Source organism: Crocuta crocuta, unplaced genomic scaffold (assembly GCF_008692635.1).
Source record: "Crocuta crocuta isolate KB4526 unplaced genomic scaffold, BGI_CrCroc_1.0 scaffold271, whole genome shotgun sequence".
Lineage (NCBI taxonomy): Eukaryota > Metazoa > Chordata > Mammalia > Carnivora > Hyaenidae > Crocuta > Crocuta crocuta.
In genome coordinates, this window is record NW_027527824.1 from 2,652,793 (window position 1) to 2,678,740 (window position 25,948).

At 49.5% G+C, this 25,948-nt stretch overlaps 1 protein-coding gene across 1 annotated transcript in view; it reads right to left on the reverse strand.

Moving 5' to 3' along the window:
- The window catches only part of SORL1 (sortilin related receptor 1), a 174,234-nt gene that overhangs the window by 136,228 nt on the left and 12,058 nt on the right, over nt 1–25,948 (reverse strand). Inside the window, exons 2-5 of the mRNA XM_077776655.1 lie at nt 20,426–20,542; nt 12,849–12,974; nt 4,740–4,901; nt 2,919–2,986 (exon numbers count right to left, since the gene is read on the reverse strand). Coding sequence (XP_077632781.1) covers nt 2,919–2,986; nt 4,740–4,901; nt 12,849–12,974; nt 20,426–20,542 — 473 coding nt within the window. The remainder of the gene's footprint in view (nt 1–2,918; nt 2,987–4,739; nt 4,902–12,848; nt 12,975–20,425; nt 20,543–25,948) is intronic.

Consider the following 25,948-nt stretch of genomic DNA (forward strand, 5'->3'; position numbering starts at 1 on the left):
TTACTGATGCTCTACCAGGAACCCAAGTCCCTCCCCCACAGCCCACCCACTGCCCTGTCTTGCCAATCCCCAGCTCTGGAATACATAGATCATTGGTCATCCTGACTCCTGCTGCTCCCAGGATGCCAGGCTTTACTGAACAAATGTATGCCATTATTCTAGGGAGGTTAGATTACAATTACGCTCTCACTTATTATGGGAAATCCTCCAAATAGCCTGAAATTCTCTGACACCAGACATGTAATTATCTAAAATAAGATAAGCCGGTCCTTTCCCCCTAAGACATCTGCATGCCTGCATGGAGGCAAAAGGTACAACTTACAAATTCTCAAGCGTGATGTCCCTTTATTTAGCCGTCCTGCGGGTTTGCCCTCTTGATATACAGTTACCTAAACAGATCAAAGGGCAGTGTGTCCCTTTTAAAACTCGAATAAAGCAAAAGAAAGTTCTAGTGGTATTTCTGGGGTAGAGGTTAACCTTGGATAAGACTGTGGTTACAAGTTCACAGAGACACCACAACCTCTGCCCAAGGAGAATAACGAAAGCACCAGAAACAGCTGCCCTCTTTGAAAAGGAAATCCAATGGAGCCTGAAGATACTCAGCCAGGACACCTCTCCTTCCATCTTTACTGACTTCATTCGCCAAGGAAGCAATACCAACTCCAAGACGTTCTTCTTCAAACAGAGAGCTAAAAGAAGTACACATGGGGGATGTACTACTCTGCGTTTAGTGAGGACTAAAACTACCTGGAAAAGTCAAAAGACAAATGATAAACTGAGGATTATAAGTATAAATTATAATTATAATTCATACACGTATGATATCTCATGTCACAAAAGACTAACCTCAAATATATAAAGAGCTCCTGGAAATCAATAAAAAGACTAACCATTCAATAGAAAAAGAGCAAAGGGCATGAACAGACAAGCCATAAAAAAGAGAAGTAAAAATGACTCTTGACCAGGTTAAAAGATGTTCAAACTCATTCACAATAAACAAAATGCAAACTAAGAGTAAGTCTGTCTTACTTAACACACTGGCTGTGGAGACAGGCACCATTCTATGTGGCTGAGATGAGAGCAAAATTTGATATGCTCTATAGAAGATCTGGCAATCTCTACCAAAGTTACAATTTCAACGCTTTATTCACTGGGGATATATCAGTGCACAAAACGGACCAAAGCCTCTGCTCGTGTGGAGATTTTCTTATATCAAAGAGAGAAAGACAAATAACATAAGACTAAAAATCATACATTAGAAGGTGGTCAATCCTATGCAAGAAAAGAATAGAGTAAGGTACAGACAATGACAGGAGAGGAGTTGCAATTTTAATAGGATCCTTAGGATGGGCCTCATTTAGAAAGTATTGTTTGAACAGACCTGAATGAGGTAAGGGAGTAAGCAATAAGTATATCTTGAAGAAGAGCTGTCTAGGCAGAGGGAAAAGTAAGTACAAAGGCCCTGTGGTAGAATATACTTGGTATTAATCTGAGAGAAATGTTGGTGCGTATTAAAAGGTTCAACATGGAGAGAGGAAACAACAAAATCAGATCTGTTTTTAGGAAGACCAACCAGGCCATGTGCTGAGAATTAACTGCAGAAGGACAGGACAGGAGTGGCAGCAGAAAGACCAGGAACACAACTAATGAGTGACAATGGCGGCTTGGAGTAAAGAAATAGCCACAAAGGAGATCCTGTATATAAACCAAAGGTAGAGACCACAGGACTTCCTGACAGGTGGAATGTGAGGCACGAAACAAATATGAAATCAGTGATGACTCAGAGTTCTTGCCCCATACAACTAGAAAGTGAAATGAGGAAGATTACAGGGACAACTGACTGGGGGCAGTAAAGGTCAAGTATCAATCTGGGAAGAAGCAAAGTTTGAACAGGTGGCGTGACCCACTGACCCAGCATGTCCCTTTTAGGGAACCTGTTCTGCACATTCACCCACACGTGCCCAAATCCATGTATTCAAGACTGCGTCCTGGAACCGTGAAAGATCAGAAGATTGACTAGAAACTTCCTGAAGTGTGGCTCTGTTGATTTCTCTCTCCCTTCTCAAAACCCTACAATGGGTCCTCACTTTCAGAATTCAGCCCTGAGTCCTTTTCTAAGCACTGCGGATTCGGATAGCAACGTCCCTTCCCCAAACTTCACGCACACACTGTCCCGAAGTAAGACTCTATGTTCTCCATCCAAAGACCACAGTGTCTCATCTCTGCCTGGGGCCATTCTGTTCTGCCTGGAATCACGCCACACACCTCCACACCCCACCTGTGACCTCCAGCCTGCTACACACGTCCTGCCTCAACTGCAAGGAAGCGCTTCCATGCGACCGTGACCTTCCCATCTGGAAAGAACCGTGTCCCTCCTCTGGTTTATTTTCCCACGTCCATGAATTCTGTGCTTCCTTCACAACATGCACAAAATGTCTTTTCTTACCTCCTAGGCTGCGGTCTCCTTAGTAACTCTATCCATAAATTATTCAACTTCTACCCTACAGTATCTAGCATGTTTTATATTCAGCAGACATAAAAAAAAAAAGTTATGAATGAACAAGTGAATGAATTTTCTATAGAGAAAAATCCCCACTTCTGTTATCAGGCTCAAAGAGGCAAGGTCTTTAGAAATTCTAATCCATCCAAGCACTTGATAATTCCTCTGGGTCCCCGATGGATTGAAAAATGCAAAAACTCTGTCAATTCTTTCACAAATAACCTGCCTTTCTCATCCCCCCACCCCCACCCCCACACTTCCCACAGTGAGTGTTATACTGGTAGCTCTAAATCCCAGGTCTACATTTCCTGAACCACAAGCTTTGCGTTTCAGGTGAGGGTAGGTGTGTCCTCCGTGGAGGAGGTAGAACTGAAGAAAGGGGATTATGTAATTCTACCTTGTTAGATGGATGACTTACCAAGAAAAGGATTTCACGTGTTCCTGAATCAGGACCCAGGTCTGCCCAAAATCGTCCGACTTCCACAGCTGTAAAGACCAAAAGGGCAAGAAGGAATCGGGATGTAAGAGGTACCCACCACCTAAACCGCCTGGCCCTCAAACCTCGCCTGCAATAACGCGCCGGCTGTGAAGACAGGCACAGAGGTCACCAAGGCCAGCCCGATTACTCCAGATGCAAACGAGGGCAGGGAGGAAAGGTCAGATGTGCACCTTCATGTTCCTCCCCATAGTTACTAAGACCTCAAGAACTACAAGAAAAAAATGACTGGGACTTGTCTTCCATCTACGGATCACCAGAAATTAGTTTACTTAAGGCTAGTCCTCAGGGATAGTAAAAACAAAAGGATTACACTCCATTCTTCTTGCTTAGGAAGTAGTGTTCTTAAAAACCCATTAGGGGTCGGGGTGCCTGGGTGGCTTAGTCGGTTAAGCGTCCGACTTTCGCTTAGGTCATGATCTCGCGGTTCGTGGGTTCGAGCCCCGCGTCGGGCTCTGTGCTGACTGCCAGCTCAGAGCCTGGAGCCTACTTCGGAGTCTGTGTCTCCCTCTCTCTCTGACCCTCCCCTGCTCACGCTGTCTCTCTCTCTCTTCTAGAAATAAAAACAAAAACAAAAACAAAAACCCATTAGGGGTCACAGTGACTAAAGGTGAACAGAGAGGAAGGGCACCAAAGGGAATCACCTTGAATACAAAGGATATGGCCATGAGTAATTAACTTGCTGATCTTTGCCCAAACCCCTGAACTTCCAAACAGAGGACCTGAGAGCTTCTGGCCCTCGTGACCATGGATTATGAAGAAGCAGGGGGGCCCGGGTGGCTCAGTCGGCAATGCATCTGACTCTTGATCTCAACTCTGGCCGTGATCTCACAGATTGTGCCGGCAGAGCAAAACCTGCTTGGGATTCTCTCTCTCTTTCTCAGAATAAATAAATAAACTTTAAAAAAGAAGCAGCAGCAGCAGGGAACCACAAAGAAAACAATAATCCACCTACACTGGTAAACTGACCCTGCCTTACTTAGGTTACTCCTAAAGGCAAGTAAGGGTAAACAGATCATGTTTTGGTTAAACAACCGGCAAAGAAAGAGAAAGCTTCCAAGGTTCCTCTGAGCAAAGCCATTCAAAACTCATCATTAATCCAAACCTATAGGGTCTACAGGCTTCACACAATTATACCAGACCATTCCTCTCGATTTGGCAAGTTTCAACCCTGAGCTATAAATCCTACAGGGGCTCTCTCCCCACCCTGCTTTTCCTTCAAATCCAGATTTAAGGCGAAAACACACACCCATTTATATTCTATGCACACGCACACACACTAAGGGGGAAAAATTAAAATATGATGGTAATTTCAAATAAATGGTACAAAATCAGTGTGTTTACAGTCGAAGATGGGAAAGGTAGAACAGAAATTCATTAAGAGTTCCCAGCAGAGCTCAGACTCCAGACTTCTTTAGCTGGCTCTCTCTGGTTAATTTCTAGAGCTTCGGTTTACCCCCAAAACCCACAAGGGTGCATCTACCCTGAGAAAGGCACAATGTTTAACAGGGTTTGCCAAGTGCTTGGCGTCGCACCCCCTGGCTGGGATGCATTCTGAGAGCGCCAGGGAGATCTAGTTTTCCTTAGCCATGGGAAGTGAAATAGTAGCTCCAAAGGCTAAGCTTGGGAGAGGAGGGAGTGAGGGAGGGGCCGGGGGAGGTCACTCAGAGGACACCCAAGCCACATGGGGCAGAACAGAAAATTCGAGAAGCCCACCTGACTGTGTTCCAGAAACTCCCTTACCTGCTTGTTGGGGTGAGACCTGTCAAAGCCCAGGAGAAGGTTGGAGGCCTTGCTATGCAGGAGGAGGTCAGCTGCCCGGAATGGGATGGCGAAGCCTTGAATGGTGTTACAGAAGTCAAATGTGATCCAGAGGTACTGGGCATAAGCATCTACGAAGATGTACTGCAAGAGGGGGAAAAAAAAAAGGGCAAGGTCAGAGCGGACCTGGCTGGGGCCACCCGCAGCCCCACTTCCCACAGCGCGTGTGGTGCCAGGGGCCTGTGGGGCCTCCACACGGTGTCCTTACCATCCCCTGGCCAGATGCCGGTGCTTGCCACACATGGCTCAAGGAAGGGGGGGGTGCGGGACAATTGGGACAGAGCTGAAGACGGCCCTCCTTTAACCAGGTAACAGCGCTAGTCAGGCCTTCCTGTCTTTTCTCTCAGCGGACTTGGCCATTCTCCCCCTTCTGGCAAGTCAGTGGGTCACAGTCAGAGGGTGACTACTGGCCGGGACAGAGAAGTCCTGCTCTCCAGACTGGCTGTACATAGACAGGACTCCTTCTGTCCCTCTATCCTCTGAGCAGCTACGGGACACGACTTCCCAGGAAAATCCCTAAAGTCACACCCATCTAAGAAGATTAGCTTCTCCTTCTTGAGGCCAGGTGACAGGGCAGCTCTGAGGACCACGCAGCCAGTGGGGCCAGCCAGCAGGCCCACTGTGGGGTGAGGCAGGAAAGCAGCTCTGGAGAGCAGGGGCCGCACCCTATTTAGCCCCTGCACAGGCCAGTGGCGCCGAACAAGCTGGACTACAGAGTTCCCGAGGGGGAGGGGCGCCTGGGTGACTCAGTCAGCTGAGCGTCCAACTTCAGCTCAGGTCTTGATCTCACGGTTCAAGAGTTCGAGCCCCGCATTGGGTTCTGCACTGGCAGTACAGAGCCTGCTTAGAATTTTCTCTCTCTCTGTCCCTCTCCCTCTGCCCCTTACCCACTTGCACTCACTCTCTCTCAAAATAAATAAACTTTAAAAAAAAAAAAAAAAGAATTTTTGAGGGGAAAGAATTAAGGCAATTCAACCTGACAAATGTGTGTTTAATGTTCACCCTGCACCAGATGCCGCGATGCCATGGTGAAAACACAGAACCCTTACAGTCCAAAGTGGGAGAAAGACAGACGTGATCATGGGTAACTGTAACTCGAGCGGAAAGGAGATTCGATGGGAAGCCATGGACAGAGACCTATGAGGGGCAGAGAGCACAGATTAGCTCCAGTCTGGGAGATGAGACAGGACTCCGGGCCAGAGCTGGCCCTTGTAAAGGCAGGCGAGATTTCAATAAGGAAAAAGCAGCCCTCATCTGGGGCGGTTTGAGTTTGGGAACGAAGGCAGGTGGGGAAAAAAAAGACAGCAAGGACTGAGGGCCTGAGGGCAAGGATCATGAAGTGCAGATGGTGGCAGGCCTTGAACGCACATGAGAGATCTGAAGGAAAGCCCCTCTGCTCCCACAAGGGCAAGGGCAGCTCAGCGGATCACCGTGAACCAGAGCAGGAGGGACTCGGCTCCCGGTGCCAGCCAGTCCCTGAAACCAACAACCTAAAGGAATCCGTCCAAGCACACATTCCCCTCACTGACTGCATCTGACCCAGATCAATCTTCTATTCAGAATCCTTTTGGCACTAACAGCTCAGGCACGTCCTGACCTCCTGCATTTGTGCATATGCTGCTTTCACATGTTCTTGATCCTTTCCCTTTGGCTTTTCCCTCCCCAATTCCCAGGAACGCATTCTACGTGTTCTTTCTCGGTTTCCTCTACAGCATCTAAAGTAAAACTCCAAAGTCTGCAGGAGCCTAATTAAATCTAACCGTAAAGGCTAGTAAATGTTTTGAAAGCAAAAAGCACCATAAGCAAATGCAATGTTGTAAAAACAATCATGATCCTAGGAGTATTGTCATAATTTCTGGCACAAAGGCGTTCCCTAGAAATAACAGAGCCCATGTTCCTGCTCCGAAACCATTTTGGTTCCTAAGGAAGGGAGTGTTCTTGGTTTAAAAAGATTTCTGGGGCACCTGGGTGGCTCAGTTGGTGGCTTAGTCCGATTCCTGGTTTCAGCTTAGGTCATAATCTCATGTTTTTGTGAGTTCGAGCCGCATCAAGCTCTGCACTGACGTCACTGAGCCTGCTTGGGATTCTCTCTCTCTCCCTTGCTCTCTGCCCCTCCCCTGCTCACGCTATCTCTGTTTCTCTCAAAAATCAACTTTAAAAAAATAAAATAAAAATAAATAAAAAGATTTCTCTAGAAATCTGTTCCATGGCTTCTCCAGGTTTCACAATATCTAAAAATCACATACTCAGTTGAAGAACTTATTATCGTTCATAATACTAAATTATTAAGGTCAAGAACAGGGATCCCTGGCTGGTTCAGATGGCGGAGTGTGCAATTGTTGATCTCAGGGCCAGGAGTTTGAGCCCCACGCTGGGCACAAAGTTTACTTAAAAAAAAAACAAAAAAACAGAAAGGTGTCAAGAGCACTCAGCGTGTGCTGAACACTGAGCTGCAAACTTGTGCAGGCCTCCTCAGATTCCATCTTTCTGGTACTCACAGCAAGTCAGGATTTAGCTATCGGTATTACCTCCTTTACTAATGAGGACACTGACGCATGGAGAAGTTCACTGGCCAAGATGACCCAGGAGGCGGCATGTACCTCAATGTCTGGGTGGTTCACAGCCTGTCCCTGAACAGTCCACCAATCCCTTCCTCTCCTGCTCCAAAACAGGCAGCACTTCCTGAGTTTAATGCCGAGGTCGCACACGGAGCCCCCAGGCTCATTCCTGCGCCTCCTCTCTTACTGCACTCCGGACGCTTTTGTCGGCAGCTCGCTTCCCTTGCCCTGTGGCAACACTGAATCATGCCAAGCCTGCACGCCCTTCCCCTGGCGGCCCCGCCCTCGACTCCCCTCCTCTGGCCCCTTCAGACAGAGGTCGGCTCTCCGCCCTCAAGTCACCTTGCTGCTCTTCGTCCTCTGCTGCCCACTCACTCCACCCTCCACACACCTCCTGCTACGGCTGCCAAGATCAGACATGCCAGGGCTTTTATTCCACGGTCTCACCCTGACTGCTGACCTCCCTGGCATCTCCCCTCTGATGCGCCGAGGTGTCTCACTAGGTCCAAAACCCAGTCCTCCCACACCTTCCCATCACGTCCCAAGCTACTCCTCCCCCTGGCCCGAGTTCTCACAATAACGGGTGTCGCTCCGCTGCCTTCCCTCGGCCCCCACTCCCAATCGGCCCCCCACCCCGCTCTGTTTTCCTTTCTACACTCTCTGCTCTCCTTTGTATCCCCAGGGCTGCCAGCGTGGCCCACGGGCAAGCTGGTGCTGGGCACTGGGTTTTGGTCCTTCTCATGCCTTCCAGGGCATGGCAGGGGGTGAAAGCTCAGAGGGGGATTCGAGGTCTGGCTGGGCAACTGGGCAACTTCACGCCTGTATCCCCATGACGGTTCCCTTCCTGGCCTCTCTCTGATCTTTCCCCTTCGAATCCATCCTGCATATCGCTGGGACACACATTTCCCTAAAAGACACTACACTAAGCTCCACTATTCAGGACCTTCCATGGATCCCTACTGTCCTCAAGGCAAAAAGCAAACATCATCTTCAGGTGAGTGCCTTCTTGAGACCTCGAAGCACCTCGGTGCAAACCCTTCACCCCTGAGAAGTGAGTCTCCCCATGGCCCGCACAGAAACCGCGTATACAACCTCCTTGAAGTCTCTGCCCATGGCCTGCTCCCCGCCCTGGACTCCCACTGACTCCACGCAGCTACTGGAATCCTGCCTGTCCTTGAAGCTCCATGTCCAATCCCAAGTGCCCCGTGAGGCCTTTCCTTCCCTGACCCAGCCTCGCTGACTCCCCAGCCCCGGACACCTGTGGGTTCCACTCATCACGCAGGCACATGTCGCTTCACGCTGTTACAGAACCGTGCCGTGTGTGCACGTGACAGCAAGTGCAGCACGTCCTACTCCACCGTTAGTCCCCTGGCTGTCAAGTCGGCCCGAGGTGAGCCCCACAGACCTGCCAGCAGAGCTGACCTCCCGGGTGCTTCCTAGACGGTGTGACTTCTGGAGTGTTCTCATACACCCCCATCTTCCCTACCCTGTCTGCAGCCACCGGATATTCAGCTCTCGGCTTAAAACTATGTTTCCTCATGGGGCACCTGGGTGATTTGGGGGGTTAATTGCCCAACTCCTGATTTGGGCTCAGGTCATGGTCTCATGGTTTGTGAGTTCGAGCCCCGTGTCAGACTCAACACTGACAAGTGTGGAGCCTGCTTGAGATTCATTCTCATTCTCTCTCTTTTTCTCTCTGCCTCTCCTCTCTCTTTCAAAGTAAGTAAACTTTTTTTTTTAATGTATTGAAAAAACACCTATGTTTCCTCTTTAAAATACAAATAGTCCAGAAACATGAAGTCAGCTACAGAAGGGCTGCCTGGGTGGTTCAGTCAGTTAAGCATCTGACTCCTGATATCGGCTCAGGTTGTGATCTCACGGTTCATGAGTTCAAGCCCCGCATCAGGCTCCTCACTAACAGCACAGAGTCTGCTTGGGATTCTCGGTCTCTGCCCTTCCCCTTCTAAATAAATAAATAAATAAACTGTTTTTAAAATGTATTAAGAAAAAAAAAACTCTTGTGTTTCCTCTTTAAAATACAAATACATCTAGAAACATAAACTATAGAAGAGGTGCCTGGGTGGCTCAGTTGGTTAAATGTCCGACTCTTTAATTTTGGCTCAGGTCATGATCTGAAGGTTTGTGAGTTCAAGCCCTGCATCAGGTTCCTTGCAGACAATGCCTTGAGAATCTCTCTCTCCCTCTCTCTCTGACCCTCCCCTGCTCTCTCTCTCTCTCAAAATAAATAAACTTTAAAAAAGCTACAGAATTGGGGCGCCTGGGTGGCTTAGTCGGTTAAGCGTCCAACTTTCCGACTTTCGCTTAGGTCATGATCTCGCGGTTCGTGGGTTCGAGCCCCACGTCGGGCTCTGTGCTGACTGCCAGCTCAGAGCCTGGAGCCTGTTTCAGTCTGTGACCCTCTCTCTCTGGCCCTCCCCTGCTCACGCTGTCTCTCTCTCCTAGAAATAAATAAAACATTAAAAAAAAAAAAAAGCTGCAGAATTCACCTCCATGTTAGCACAAGTGATTCTCTCCAGTTCTGAGGGGAGGCACCAAGACCACAAAGACAGGATGAAGGGCATGGGAGGCAGCGAAGGAACGTAACTTCAGACGAGAAAGAGAGACAGAGAACGAGGGGAAAGCCTAGCTGCACGGAGCCCCAGGTGTATGCAGACACTGTGTGGCTGACCTCAGGTGCACTGGGAGGGCAGCGGCACTGCCAGGTGGCCAGGGCTGTGCACTGCTTCAGGGAGACATCACACGAGGCTGAGAAGAAGGAAGTGGGGCTGTCGGCAGGTACGAAAATAGACCCAAACACTCACATGACCCCATGCCACTCCATCTCCATCACGAAGTGAAACCACTGGCCCACAGCTGCCTGCTTACCCAGCCCCTCCCCCCCCCCTTCCAGGCCACACCCCCCCCCCGACTTTCACATGGCCCTTGTGTGACATCGTCCCCTTTCCAGGCAGCTGCTAACGGTCATTTCAACCTTTTCAAACCACACTCCTTGACAGCACCCTAACATCATCACACACGGGATGTGTGTGCCTGGGCCCCGCACCCGCATCTTGACAGCAAGACACCCACAGCCTGTGTGATTTTTCTCAGGAAGTGGTAGGTCTGGTGGAGTAATCTGCCTTCCCAGGGACAAAGGCAAAAGTAACAGAAGTAACGGGCACAACGAAAGTCACTGTTTCCTTTCTGAGAAGTCTGCGGAGGGGTAAACAGCTTCTCTGGGGAACCAGAAACTCAGCAGAGAGTGCTGTTCCTCTGACCCACTCAGTCTGCTCCCGGCCCCGCCTCCACCTGTCACCAGGTTCCATCTCCCCACCAACCCCAAAGCCCATCCCTCTCTCCCCTGAGAAACCCAAGAGGCACCACCTTCCAGGCGGGGGGGGGCATCCAGGCTGTGGGCAGGCCCTGCCCTCCCTGCACCTCAGACTCCTTGACAACCATCCCTGGGGCTTTCTTCCTGCTCGCCCCAATGCCCAGGCCCCTGCCCTGCTCCTTCTTCAGACCAAAGGCTCAAAAGCTCCTCTCCCCCTACACCAAACCATCTCCGCAAGCCCTAAACATCGTCCTTCCTCTCTTCTGACTATTGAGACGTGCATGTGGGCCCGGTGGCTGCTCGCCACAACTCATGACAAGCAGGAAGGAAGTCAGACCCTACTTGCAGACATCTGTGCCCGTGTGGCAGGAGGTAAGGAGGGGGCAGAGAGAGCCGAAAAGGAAGCTTCCATAGGCCACAAGCAATGAGAGTTAGCTCTGGGACAACGTGTAAAAATCATGATAAGAGACAGGCACAACCTGACAAAGTGAGTAATCTAAGAGTTATTTGATTCTCAGAGGCAGGGGGCGTACAGATCACTCCACAGGCAATGTGGCACAGCCAGCAAGCTGGGCCCTGGGGCAGGGTTCCTTGCCTCACAGGGGTCAAGAGCAAGGGGGGCAGCGGGGCCCATCCAACTGTGGGAGCTCCGAGGACAGGGCTACCCGACCAAAGGCAGGGAGAGGTGTAGTAAAAAGGGCTGGCAATCTTGTCAACACCTCTTCCTTGCTTTTTATTGCAGAGGGCGTTAGAGAAGAGACGAGTTTGCTCCTAACAGCTGCTCTGCTTGAAGATTATTAGGCAGAGCGGACAGGAACCACTATGTACCGGTATTAGTTTTTAAAGAAAAAATTGTTCCTAGGGGCGCCTGGGTGGCTCAATCAATAAAGCGTCTGACTTCAGCTCAGGTCATGATCTCGCAGTTTGTAAGTTGGAGCCCTGCATCGGGCTCTGTGCTGATAGCTCAGAGCCTAGAGCCTGCTTCGGATTCTGTGTCTCCCTCTCTCTCTGCTCCTCCACCGCCCCCCCAAAAATAAACATCAAAAATTTTTTTTAATTGTTTCTATACCCACTAGTAAATAGCTGCTTCTTGAAACCCAGGAGAGGTCTCACCTAAGGATCCGTGGCCTGGCCCCTTCCCCAGGGCCTGTCCACAATCCAGCAACTAAAAGGTTAATGCCTGGCCCAGCAGGGCAGACTTCAGGATCCAGTTCCCTCCAAACTGGGTCTGTTCATGCCAGTGGCTAAATATTTTGAAAAACAGGCCCCGCTAACAGACCACAGGCAATGGGAGAAGCCAGTGCTGGGGGTGGGTCAGGGGAACCTGGCCGGAGGACCCTATAGCAGCTACCCTTACCTCAGAGGTTTCTGAGCATCCTTAGAAGCAGTCTTACCTCTGGAAGGGAGCTAGGGCTCACCAGGGTGGGGAAGAAAGCAATCAGGTACAACGCTCTGAGCCAAAGCTCCCTAACCTTGCAGGCTGCCTGACTCCTGTCCTCCCCGCTGCTCTGGGACCCAGGGCAATCTCAAATCAATGCTCGCTCCAAATCGAATGCCTTCCCCCAGGTTCTACTGCAGAAACAAAGCCCCAGGCCAGCCAGCTGGGAAAACAAATCAGGAGGCACAGCAAGTCTGCTGTCTTGGTTTTCTTTCCTATACTGGTGCAGCCTGGGGGGAGGGGTATAAGCACGCACTCACGGGTGTGCACGTGCATGCACACACACACAGGCACCGGTGATGCCGATGAAAGCAAGCTGGTTGGCAAGCACATGGGAAGCCCTGGATCACACACACTGGTGGAAGTCCCAGGAAGCCCAGGGAACGTGTTTGCCACCTGTGGGCTGGGCAGCTCATTGGTTGGCAGGTTTTCTGCACATGAGCCTGATGCTGTCTGTCTAGAAAGCCTGCCTTGCAGGTACCTGGCCTGCCTGGTTATGCACAGTTCCATCCTGACAGCTGTGTTCAGCCGTGTTCTGCCAGACACCCAGGTTAGCAGAAAAACAGTCAGTGCCAAGCTGTGAAAAGATGACGAGGAAGCCTTTCTCCCAGCACCCCCTCCCCCTCTTTAGCAGAGCAGTCGTTCTGGATGGAATCCAGCCCCAGGAAGTCAAGACAGGCACGGGCGGGACAGGGCTTCCTTACGCGCTTGTTGTCCGCCGGACTGTGGTAGAACTGGGCGATTACGGCTTCGCTGCTGTTTCCCACACCGAAGTTCAATTTCTCAGAAATTTTCTTGAATGATTTTCCATAGTCATAAGACACGTACACCTGGATTAGGGAGGAGGAGAGGATGAAGGAGAGAGAGCTAGTGAGAAATGCAGCAAAAAGACCACCACCTGTGAATGTCCCGCCCTGGATCCCGAACATGGGGTCACGAAACGACAGAGGTGAAGAGATGATGCGCACAGGAGAAGCGGGGCACCTCTCCGTCCACCCCTCGATCACATGGAGGTTGACAGCACGGGAATGACCGCTACACAGGCTCCTTTCCATGGCCAAGACACGCCCCTGAAGGGAGAGGCTCGCGGATGGCGACGAGGCTGACCTCTTCCCCACGGCTGGGTTAAGTGTTTAACAAATTACATCTAGAGGCAGACAGAATGTGGTTGTTTGAGGCCGCAGGGCGGGGGCGGGGAGACTGGGAACTTGTTTTGCCATCTGTTGAAATGTCCCCAAAAGGTAATCTAATCCTTCAACCCTCTGCTGGAAAGTTCTGTTCCTACAGAACCACAGAAGATGAAAGGCNGTGGGGTCACGAAACGACAGAGGTGAAGAGATGATGCGCGCACAGGAGAAGCGGGGCACCTCTCCGTCCACCCCTCGATCACATGGAGGTTGACAGCACGGGAATGACCGCTACACAGGCTCCTTTCCATGGCCAAGACACGCCCCTGAAGGGAGAGGCTCGCGGATGGCGACGAGGCTGACCTCTTCCCCACGGCTGGGTTAAGTGTTTAACAAATTACATCTAGAGGCAGACAGAATGTGGTTGTTTGAGGCCGCAGGGCGGGGGCGGGGAGACTGGGAACTTGTTTTGCCATCTGTTGAAATGTCCCCAAAAGGTAATCTAATCCTTCAACCCTCTGCTGGAAAGTTCTGTTCCTACAGAACCACAGAAGATGAAAGGCAAAAAACCCTCGCAGGCCTCCACAGAGGAGCCCCAGAGATGAGAAAGAAAGCACTGAGTTATTAAATATGCACAGAGGTTAAATACATAGGCACCAGATCCCTGGCCCAGCGCTCACACTTGCTAATGCTACAGCTCGGAAACCAGCCACAGGAGCTGGGTGCACACCAGCGGTATTTATTCTTCCCCTGCTTCCGGGTCTCTGGCTACCCAGTAACCACAGTGATAAAACAAGAATGACTGTCATTCGTTCTGTGCTCATGAGGTGCCAGGTCCCATACCACCCTCTCCACGTGAAAGGCCTCAGGTACTCTTACCACAGCCCTGCGTGGCAAACGTGATTATTAAAATCACTTTCCGGATAAGGCAGCGGAGGCTTACGTGATTAGCCCCCCTGCCAAAGTCACAGAGAAAGTAAGTAGCAGCATGGAATTGTGATCCAGGCCGCCTGCCTCCAAAGCCAGAAACCCCAAAGCCCTACACCTGGGGTCATGGATGGCAGAGGAGGAGCCGTCAGGTACTTTGCATCTACACTTACCACCTAGGCAATGTGAAATTAACATAATCAGAGGATTAAACACAAGACTGATTGATAAACACAATATTAAGAATACTTAGTGAGAACTGGGGTAAGCACTCAAGAAAAAGGACAGGTGCATTCCAACAAGGACAGGAAGCACTGGACTAATCTCATAAAGGGTATGGCCACCAATACCCGCTGATGCAACAGCAAACACGTTTCAAGGATTTCACAGGAGGCAAGGACTGTGCTGGGCACCAGATCTACAAAGACACGCCCTCTACACACAATGTAAGCATTCAAATGTTTGCAAACAATAACCCATGGAAACAGTGAAGGAATGGAGAGCGCACACAGGGTGTTCATATTATATGTATGTCAAGGTTAGAGGAGCACAGATAGAGCCTGTGCCAATATCTGGGCCCCCGTGGAAGAAACCCTATTAGGAACACTCATGTTTTCACACAGCATGTGCTCCTAACTACCAAGCGGTAAGGGGCGGCCATAAAAACAGCTTCAGAAATGCAGCAGGTTGAGAAGGTCACAGATAATTTGAGTGGGTAAAAAGATAAAGTGGTTTTTTCTCACTCTCATTCTCCTGGCCCACAACGGACATTGAGACTCCCTGTTAGGTTCCCATGTCACATGTAGTAAACTAATGGCTTCTCAAAAAGGGAACTCGGCCCCCTCCAGCTCCAACATCCCCAAAATGGATAATCCTCTAGGAGTTACCTCCTCAGAAGCACATGTGATAATAAGTCATTACCAGGGTAGTATTTTTCAGTATAGGATACTCTTCGATATAAATTTTGACTCATCTTTAAAAATTCTGTTGGGTTAGCCTCACCTTTGCCTGCCTCGGCAATCCTGGAACATCACAGGTACTCAGAAAAGATGTCTCAAATTAGTAAGTATCATTATACCACAGAGCGAAGTAAATGAATGGATCCCGTAAACGAATAAAAGAGAATGACAGGAACGAATCAGTGAGTGAATGGAGAATTATCTCCATTTAAGAGATAACAAAAACTAAGACTCAGAGAACTTAATGACCAGCCCAAGGTCATAACAGCTATAAGTGACCAAACGTAATGGGTTCCCCAGTCCCGGGTCCAGTTGTCTTTCCACAATGTAAGGGACCCTTCTAAGAGAACATTCTCTTCTACATACTTACATTGCTCTGTTAAAGGGGAAGATCATACACTTAATCTTCAGGCCGGACAGAAGGAGTGCAAGAGAAGGGATAAAACACCAACTTTAACAAAATACAGGTCCTTCCTAAGATTCTCAGCCACACCTTTGCCATTTCATACTCAGAAGTACAACAGCCTTCACTACGAAAAAGCTCTTTCTTAATACACACCTGCAAACAAGCCCCATCTCTTTAGGACTTACACTTCTTAGAAGTTAAGAGTAAGTATGTGAGGGTCCATCCTACACTTCCAGGCTCTAGTAAAGGACTTCCTTTCCTTCTCCAGGTTGAACAATCCCAACACGATCTTTTTACCCTGTCCTCATAATTCTTTCTTTTTTTAATTTTTAATGTTTATTTATTTTTGAGAGACAGAGAGAGTGAGCGCGGGAAAGGGACAAAAAGAGAGGGAAACACAGAATTCAAAGAAGGCTCCAGGCTCTGAGCTGTCAGTACAGAGTCTGATGCGGGGCTCCAACTCACAAACCGTGAGATGTGACCTGAGCCAAAGTCGGACGCCTAACCGGCTGAGCCATGCAGGTGCTGCAATCTCATCCTCAAAATTCTTATTTCTATTGCATTAACCTAAACACTAAGCTCCACAGAGCAAAGCCCAAGCTGAGGGCTGTGCACAGCTACCTACCCTCTCCCCAACGAAGGGTACAGAAAATGCCTCTGTCAGCACATAGGTAACACCAAGAAAGCTGATGGCCTCCTGGCCTCCACACTGCGTCCCCACTGGTACATTCTGGTGCAGTCCTGTCCCCACATGGTACCCTGCGCACTAGGATCTCCAGGCAAATCTGGGCAAACACACTCATCTTGTGGGTCTAGGACATGTTCTTACTCCAAGCACAGCTTTCCACACTGATTGGTCCCCTCTGACTTCTCTAAGGCACTGCTCCCTAAAGCACAGAATACAACGTGGGGTCCCTGGGGGGCTCAGTCCGCTAAGTGTAGGACTTTAGCTCATGATCTCACAGTCCATGAGTTCAAGCCGCACTGTGAGTCTCTGTCTCTCTCTGTCTCTCTCTCTGCCCCTCCCCAACTTGTACACATTGTCTCTCTCTCAAAATAATAAATTTTTTAAAAAAATAATAAAGACTAGAATACAACAGGAAGAGCCACTAACCTGCCGGAGTAGCCAGTCAGATCACGGTCTCACCTACAAAAACACTCCTTCCACGTGACTGGTTTTAAATCCCTTCCCCTGTACTTCACAATAGTGTAATAGTAACGAGAAACCAGAAGAGCAAGGCAGGGAAGAGGCAGAAGGGACAGGGGTCACAAGGAGGGAGGGAAGAAGGATCGACATGTACAGAAAACATCTCCAAACCTGGCCCTGGTCTGAGTCCTGTACCCCACTTGCTTCTCAAACAGTAATATGCCTACAAATCACCCAGCAAGAGAAAGGTCCAAAGGCAGACTCTGATTCAAGAGGTCTGGAGGAAAACCTGAGATGCTGCCTTTCTAACCAGCTCCCAGAAAATACCCCTGGTTGGGGCCCCTTGGTGGCTCAGTCGGTTAAGCGTCTGACTTTGGCTCAGGTCATGATCTCACATGAGTTCGAGCCCTGCGTTGGGCACTCTACTGACAGTTCAGAGCCTGGAGTCGGCTTCGGATTCTGTGTCTCCCTCTCTCTCTGCCCCTCCCCCACTCGTGCTCAGTCTCTCTCGCAATACATAAACATTAAAAAAATTATTTTTTAAAGACAATACCCCTGGATGCTGCTCCACAGACCACACTTTGGGGAGCAAGCACTATCTCATTGACAGATGAGAAGACCAAGAGAAGGTTAATGACTTGGCTCAAGGTCAGATTGCTAACAAATGGCAGAGCCAGGATCCCAACCCAGGCAGGCTGATTTCGGAGCCAGAGCTCAGCCAGACCCCAGCCCCACGGGCTACCAAGTTCTGCCCTGTGACCGAGCTAGCAAGTACCCACTCTGCTCCTCGGACAATGCTGGGGGACACTGATCGTGTCACACTACTCTGGGCACAAGGGCTCAGAGTCCTACCCTTCCCGAAACCTTCCCTGGTGGATTCTGCTTTTCTGCCAGACACTATCTCTGGAGAGTTCTTCTCCCAATTATGTTGCACCTGAGTACGTCATAAACCATGTCAGGACGGGGCAGAAACAAAGGGGTGGGAAGGATGAACAGAAACAACACCTATTGTTTCCTTCCATCGACCAGACTTCTCAAAGAAAAAGACAGCACCCAGCTCCATTCTTCATGGAACTTGCTACAAGCTCATCAGGACAGTATTCTTTTTTTTTTTTTTTTTTTTCTGTTTTAAAGCAAACCTTGTGGGATTTCAGTTTTGAGATCCATCCCTTTTTTATATACTGAATATGCAGGACGTGGCTGTTCTCCAACACACTCACCCAGCCCCTCACTTAGGTGCCTCTATCCCTCCTGCCCTGCTGACGGGGGCCTTACAAACCGTGTTTCCAGCGTTCTTCAAAGAAAGTCTGGCTTGTTACTACTCTGGCACCACTGACTTCAGGCTCTGAGTCCTAATTTATTTTTGGGTTAACTTTTCACATCAGAACATCTCTCTTTCAGCTGCCAAGTCTGCAACGTAGCCCGTGTGCAGACAGAGGAAATCTCTACCACTCCTATTTATTATCTCCAAGCATTGCATTCTTTTCCTTTGAATCTTATCATGCATTTCATTACAGATGAGTTTATCACTTCAACTGTGCAATGGCTTCTTGGGAAGATACACCCAAGTATTCAGAGTGAGAACCCAGGTTTGGGCAGACGTGGGCTAACCAGCCTTCCTGGTTTACCTCAGGCTCAGAAGGCTCCCAGATGTGGGGCTTTGAGGGCTAAAGGACAGACGGGTTGGCCACGCAGGCAACATGACACTTTCACACAGCGAGCGTGTGATCGGGTCTCCTTAGCCACCTGAGTGACCTCATACAGGACACTTAATGTCTCCAGGCTCCTGTCTGTCCAGCCAAGCTATAAATCAATGGCTAAGGGCTTTTACCTATCTCACAAAAAAATATTACCTAGATAAAGCATGTTTTTAATGTATAAAAAACCCTAAGGAGGGACACCTGGGCAGCTCAGCTGATTAAGTGTCCGCCTTCAGCTCAGGTCATGATCTCACGGTTCGTGAGTTCGAGCCCTGCATCAGGCTCTGTGCTGACAGCTCAGAGACTGAAGCCTGCTTCAGATTCTGTCTCTCTCTCTCTCTCTCTCTCTCTGCCTCCCCCACTTGCACTCTGTCTCGGTCCCTCAAAAATGAATAAATGTTAAAAAAAAATTATTTTAAACCCTAAGGAGGATTTCTCAACACAGTAGGGCAGAGCTGTTTCCAGTTTTCCCACGTTCAGGAAGAGGAAAAGGCCCTGCCTTTGGTGACTGATGCCACCACAGCCTGAACCTGGGGACAAAGAAACACAGTGTCGAGCTTTGTTCCCTGCGCCCCCCCTTGGCCAGAAGAAACCTTCTGCTGAATTTGCGTATGTTCGCAGGTGTCTGTGGGCCTCATAGACCAACGGCATCCATATGCTGCCGTGCGTGTTTGCAAACCCTGATTACAGTGATAAAGGGGCCAAAGCCACTGTCCCCAAATAAGTCTAGCCATCCTCCAGAGCACTACAGCCAGCCTGGCTGTCAGTACACTGGTTTCCCATCCAACCCTGGGCAAAGTGATGCATCCCAGCCCTTCCACTGCCCTCCCCGTCCATGGCTGCCTCACTTGAACCCACTAGAAAACATACCCACTGCTTCCCCCAGGCACCTACCTCGGAGCACATCTGACCTAGACAGCGGATACACAGACAGGGACCTCACAGAGACCAAATCTCTATGTAAGAATTACAAGCGCATCCTTCAGGCTGATGGGACAGTGCTAGCAAATTCAGCAGAAGGTTTCTTCTGGCCAAGGGGGCGCAGGGAACAAGGCTTGACACTGTGTTTCTTTGTCCCCAGGTTCAGGCTGTGGTGGCATCAGTCACCAAAGGCAGGGCCTTTTCCTCTTCCCGCACGTGGGAAAACCAGAGCAGGGGCCGCACTCCTGTGATCCTCATACACGTTGTACTTGACCCATCCAAGTATTTGTGAAAACCATACGTTAGCTGAGTAAGACGTAGCAGTTTTCACAGAAAAACCCAGCTCTCTGAGCTTCTCTTGGAGTCAGATCTGGCAACGCCAGGCACTCCGCAGCAACCACAACTGAGACCGATGATGGCAGGCCCCTCGGAAGCATCAAAATCCCTTCTACTTCCTCCCGTCTCTCGGACACAGAGACCAAGGATCAATCACCATGTTCAAATTAACAGACAGGGGGAATGTGTCTTGGGCCTGTATCTCTACCAAAGTGGGAAAACGACCCATATGGTACCAGAAGGCCACGCACGTCAAGAATGATGCGAGAGTCCTTTTTTCTCAGTGGAGATACGAGTGTTGTACACGTGGAAGCCACCCACCTGGTCTCTCATGGGCCTCTGGGTCTGTGACCCCTGGTCTCACACCTTCAAAGCACCTGAACGATTAAATGCTACAGAAAGCCAACTGTGGAAATGAGAACACGAGTGCACTGGATTCACCAGCTCACCCAATGGGGAGGGGTTCCCTCAGGCTCCAGCATTTTGTGGAATGGACACAATGGTCCAGATCGTACCCTGTCACTTCACAAAAGTGATCACATGTCCCGTGGATCCCACTGCAAAAGTGACCACACCGCCCTCCATTCGACAAACAAGGGGGTTATTTAGTATTTTCTAGGGCCTCTCCCCTGTTGTAAAATGTATCCCCCATCCCTCCTCCAATTACCCACTATTTTTTCCGGCACGATAACCCCACCAGACTCTGAAAGGGCATGCCGGTGGCCCAGAGGAGTGCACAGAGCAACACCAATACTTACATCACTGCTCCGGGGCCTCGCCAAGGCCAGGCTGTCCCGGGCCAAGGCCACGATCACGTTGCTTTTCTCTCCAGCCCAGTGCACCACCATCTGATTGTGGGAGTCGTTCAGGCTAACCTGAAAGAGGTCAAACCAACAAAGGAATTAGGACTCATGAGAAGCGAGGGCCATAACGTTCTGAAGCCAGACTCTCCTTCTTTGTCGCTCAGAAATAGCTAAGAGTCTCGGATCTGGAACACTGGGCCAGGGCGGCCTATTTTTCCACCAATGCAAATGCCACCAGACACAACTTCCCCAAAAAGAAACATGGATTCCTTGCTATTTTAGATATAAATGGATGTCAAAAAAAAAAAAAAATCTTTTCAGGCTCTCTCTGGCATCACCAATGACTTCATTTATTCTTGTCTTCTGCATAATCAATCTCTGGTTACTTTCATCCCCAACCCACACACAGAACATGCACTCCTAAGGCTTAAAACCAAAACACTGGAGGGGCGACTGGGTAGCTCAGTCAGTTCAGTGTCCGACTGCGGATCAGGTCAGGATCTTGTGGTTTGTGGGTTCGAGCCCCATGTCAGGCTCTGTGCTGACAGCTCGGAGGCTGGAGCATGCTTCAGATTCTGTGTCTCCCTCTCTGTCTACCCTTCCCCCACTCATGCTCTGTCTCTCTGTCTCTCAAAAATAAACATACATTAAAAAATTAAAAAAACAAAAACTAAAACACTGGAACAGCTTCCTCGTTCAGAGACATTGGTCAGGCCAGAAAGATCACATGCTCTCAAATGTCTGGGCAAACTGGTACTCCAGCTGGCTGCTCATCCTTAGCACCTAACAAGAGGGACATGAGAAAAATATCAGGATACAGTTTTGTTTAATTAGTTTTGAAGTGTCCCACGTGAGGAAGTCTTTTCTAGGACTCCCCAGAAATGACCTCTGGATTATGGCTAGCAGTAGGTCCCAGACTCGTAAAATGAAAATAAATCAGAAAAGCCAACAGACGATTAGTTGGCCAACTCCGTTTTGCCTGGTAAGAGCGTTAACAAAAACAATCACTGTGTCAGAGCCTGACTTGCTGTTCTCTGAACCGGTTTCCTCTGCTTCCTGAGGACACCGCAGGCTCTTTCCCAGGCTGCCTTGCAGTAGGGGGTGACCTGGGATTGACGAAAGGTGGTCAGTGCCACTAGCCCCAGCCCCCTCCCGGCCCCCTCTGCTTCTTCTCCATCTGCAGGCTCCACTCGGGACTCTGGAGTCCCAAAGGAGAGTTGAACCACAAGCAGGAAGGCACGCACACCCCTGAGGAGAAAGCCCTCTACTAATGAGTCACACTCGTTTTGAACTCCTCACAGTTGGGCGATACACTGACACCACTGAGCTCTGGGACTCCTCCATTAGGCAGCCAGACCTCTTTTTAATTTTTTTAATGCTTACTTATCTCTGAAGGAGAGAAACAGAGCGTGAGTGGGAGAGGGACAGAGAAAGAGGGAGACTCAGAATCCAAAGCAGGCTCCAGGCTCTGAGCTGTCAGCACAGAGCCGGACGCGGGGCTCGAACCCACAAACAGTGAGATCATGACCTGAGCTGACATTGGATACTTAACCAGCTAAGCCACCCAGGTGCCCCTACAGCTACTCCTCTTAAGCAATAGGACCGCCATCTACAATCATTGTCATTTTTTAAAGAAAGGACAGTTTCACACCAAACACCGAGTAAAGACCTATATCTCAAAACAAAGCTCTGCTTTATGAAAAACCAACTATGTTACTTTCCTTTGTCCTACTTCACCTGACACTGATGGATGGTTCAAGGGCTGGTATCCCACAACGCCAGAGCTAACGTCTCACCCACCCTGTGTGAAGAGCAAACCGAGGATCGTACTAACAGGCTGTAAGCTCGTGTTCATGGTCAGAATCGGGGCAATGACGCCCCCTGCCCCCACAAGTCAGGAGTGTGCACGCTCCCTCTTGTTGAGCAGTGTCTGGGAGAAGCTTCTCGCTTCTCTCGCCTCGGTTGTCTTGGGCACATGTACAGGAAATCAAGCTCCTGGGCTCTGGGTAGCCTGGGCACAGCCTCACCTACATACACACCCTACCACCCTCACCCCTCTGGTTGATGCAAAGTTCAAGTCTGAGCTGCTGCTGTGCTCTCTGAGCTGTCCTGCTAACAAGGTTCTGCAGTAGATCACCCTCCCCCGGACACCTCCTTTCTCCTTTCTGTTCCCCACCCCACCACTGCCCTAACTTGTCCCCCCCCTCCTTGAGGTGTTCCCAGATGTCACAGGGGAGACAGGAAACACCAGTGCCACAAACCCAGCAGACAAGATGACAAAGGAGCTAATCCTTAGCCACTCTGCTTTGGCTCTTAAGCGCCTGCATCTAATTTGATCAGGGTCCAGGTGCTTTGGGAGAATATCTGAAATGAGACTTCTTGAAAGAAGAAGAGACCTTTGATAGTTTTCAGGAAAATGTGTCATTCCAAAATGTCCCTTCTCCTTGCCAGGGAAAAGTCCAAGTGAACATCAAGAGAGAAGGACAAACAGAAGAGAGAAAGAAGTAAATCAGTTAATCCAGAATGCTACAGGGAAAAAGCAGCTAAGATTGGAATTTCCACCAGCAACTCATGCCTTACTTCCAGCCTTCTCATTCCCCTACCTCGCCCCTTCCAGCTCATGCCTCTGGGAAGAATCTAGAAGCATCTACAGATCAGAAGCCCACTAGCACAGGTGCCTTGGGAATTCAGGCTAAAGCTCTTTCCCCTCCAAAAACATTGCCACCCTTAGAAACAGAGGAGAATAAGCACAGAATGTATGCAAATATCAATACAATAAAGGATTTGGAATCTAGAGGAAATCACCCAAGTTCTCATGGTCTGGGATGAAGAAGCCCATCACGATTTCACTCGGACAACCTCAGCACAGTCCCCTGCGGCAGGTGACAAATCACACTGGGAACAGTTGGCAAAGCCTTTAGTGAGGAGAGTTGGAAAGAGGACTCAATGCTCCTTGCTGAAGTCCTTCTACTCAGAGGACAGGAGATTTATGAGGACCCTCCACCAATCCTAACAGAGGTGAAGGGGTGAGAGTGGCGCAAAGGACGAGCACCACAAAGTGCAAGGGCTTTCTTACAAAGAAAGCCAAAGACGAGCCTGGTGAAATACCTTAAAAAAAAAAAAAAAAAAAAAAGACTTGATAAATGAGACACAGTTAATTGGAGCTGCAAAAGCAGCAGGGAGGGGCCGCGGCAGACAAAAATGGCATGCCAGAGAAATCTCTGCACACAGAAACAGCATCTGGGAGGTGCGTCAGGGCCCCCGCCAGGCAGGTTGTTCATGGCCCAGAGGTCACCTGATCAGGGGCTCCCAAACCCAGCACAGAGAATCACCCCACACTCTCAGATTCAGATCCCCTGACTGGGGCCCAGGAATTCATATTTTTAAAAGACATGCTCCAGGTGTCCATAATGCAGCTTCTTTGGGGAGCAATGAATCTAGTCCACTTCCCTTCCTACGGCCAGTACCTGGGACCTAACTAGCGCTAACTGGAAAACTCATGCTTCAGAGTGAGTGGCTGGGTGGCCCAGTCGCTTGAGCGTCTGGTTGTGATTTCACGGTTCACGGGTTCGAGCCCCACATCAGGCTCACTGCTGTCAGCACAGAGTGGGCTTTGGATCCTCTGCCCCCAGCTCTCTCTCTGCCCCTCCCCTGCTCGTGCTCATGCATGCATGCATTCTCTCTCTCTCTCTCTCAAAAATGTATAAACATTGAAAAAACAAAAAGACACTCTTTACAGGGAGGCTGCCTTTGGGGGTCTGGAGTCGTTGTTAAAACTCTATGATCCGATACAAGACACAACATGGGATAAACCCCAAAAAGCACTATACTACTGGAAGCAGCCAGACACAAAAGGTCACACATGGCATGATTCCATTTACATGAACTATGCAGAATGAGTAAATTCATACAGACAGATAGTAGACTGCTGGTTGCCAGGGGCTGAGGGGAAAGGGAAATAGAAAGTAACCATGTACCAGGTAAGGGGTTCTAATTTTGTTTAGAGCGATGGAAATGGTTTGCAACTAGATAGGGGTGGTGGCCACACAACACTGTCAATGTCCTACACGCCACTAAATCGTCCAATTTAAAATGGGTAATTTAGGAGTACCTGGGTGGCTCAGTCGGTGAAGTGTCCGACTTCAGCTCAGGTCATGATCTCACGGTCTGTGGGTTCGAGGCCTGCTTCGGGCTCTGTGCTGGCAGCTCAGAGCCTGGAGCCTGCTTCTGATTCTGTATCTCCCACTCTCTCTCTCTCTGTCCCTTTCCTGGTCACTCTCTGTCTCATTCTGTCTCTCAAAAATAAATGTAAAAAAAAAATTTTTTTTTAAATAAAATAAAATGGTTAATTCTGGGACACCTGGGTGGCTCAGTAGGTTAAGCATCCAACTTTGGCTCAGGTCATGATCTCACAGTCTGTGGGTTTGAGTCCTGCATCAGGCTCTGTGCTGACAGCTTAGAGCCTAGAGCCTGCTTCGGATTCTGTGTCTCCCTCTCTCTCTGCCTCTCTGCCCCCTCCTCAAAATTACATAAACATTTTTTTAAAATTTTAAATAAAAAAAATGAATGTTAAAAAAATTAAAAATAAAATGGTTAATTTTATGTGAATTTCACCTCAATAATTTTTTTAATGTTTTTACTTATTCTTGAGAGAGAGAGAAAGAGAGACAGAAAGAGATGGACAGAAAGCGAGCAGGGAAGGGGCAGAGAGAGAGGGAGACACAGAATTCGAAGCAGGCTCCAGGCTCTGAGCTGTCAGCACAGAGCCCGACACGGGACTTGAACTCACAAACCGCGAGATCATGACCTGAGCCAAAGTCAGATGCTTCACTGACTGAGCCACCCACGCGCCCCCATCTCAATAATTTTTTTGTTAAGCCCGTTATCTGTGACCTGTAAAGAGCACCATACTTTCCAAATTGCTGCTCTGCTACCTAGAGCATTAAGAAATGCTTCCTTCAACTCATCTCGCTCTTTCCTGCTACCAAAACATGGAGCCAGAATGAGTCATAGAGGCAGCAGGCTGAGGAGTAGGTCTCTGGCCAAAGCAATCCTTCAAAGGGCCGTCAGCGACATCCCCACGGGCCTCCCGGTCCCTGTTCCCAGATCCCCTGTCCCCTGCTGGAGAATCTGCCAAGAGCCCTAGCCTAGTACCCACTTCCGGCTCTCAACAAGCCTCAGGACCCCCATCCCCGCACACCTCGGTCTCAGCCACCCCCATGTCCTCCCTCAGCCCCCTCCCCCCGCCCCAGCACACCCTGGCCGATCCAAAGAGGTTAAATGATTTGCCTCATTATTCAGAGTGGGGGAAAAAAAAGAATCTGCCGCCACCCCAGCCCCAAGCTCTGGGTTGTTATAAATAGAAAAGAGGACAAATAAATTGCTTGTTGTACAGAAGCCCTGATGGCTCAGGCCTTCACTTACTGACGAAGGCACTGGGGCCTGCTAGATGCCGGGCACTCTTGGAGGCTCGTAAAT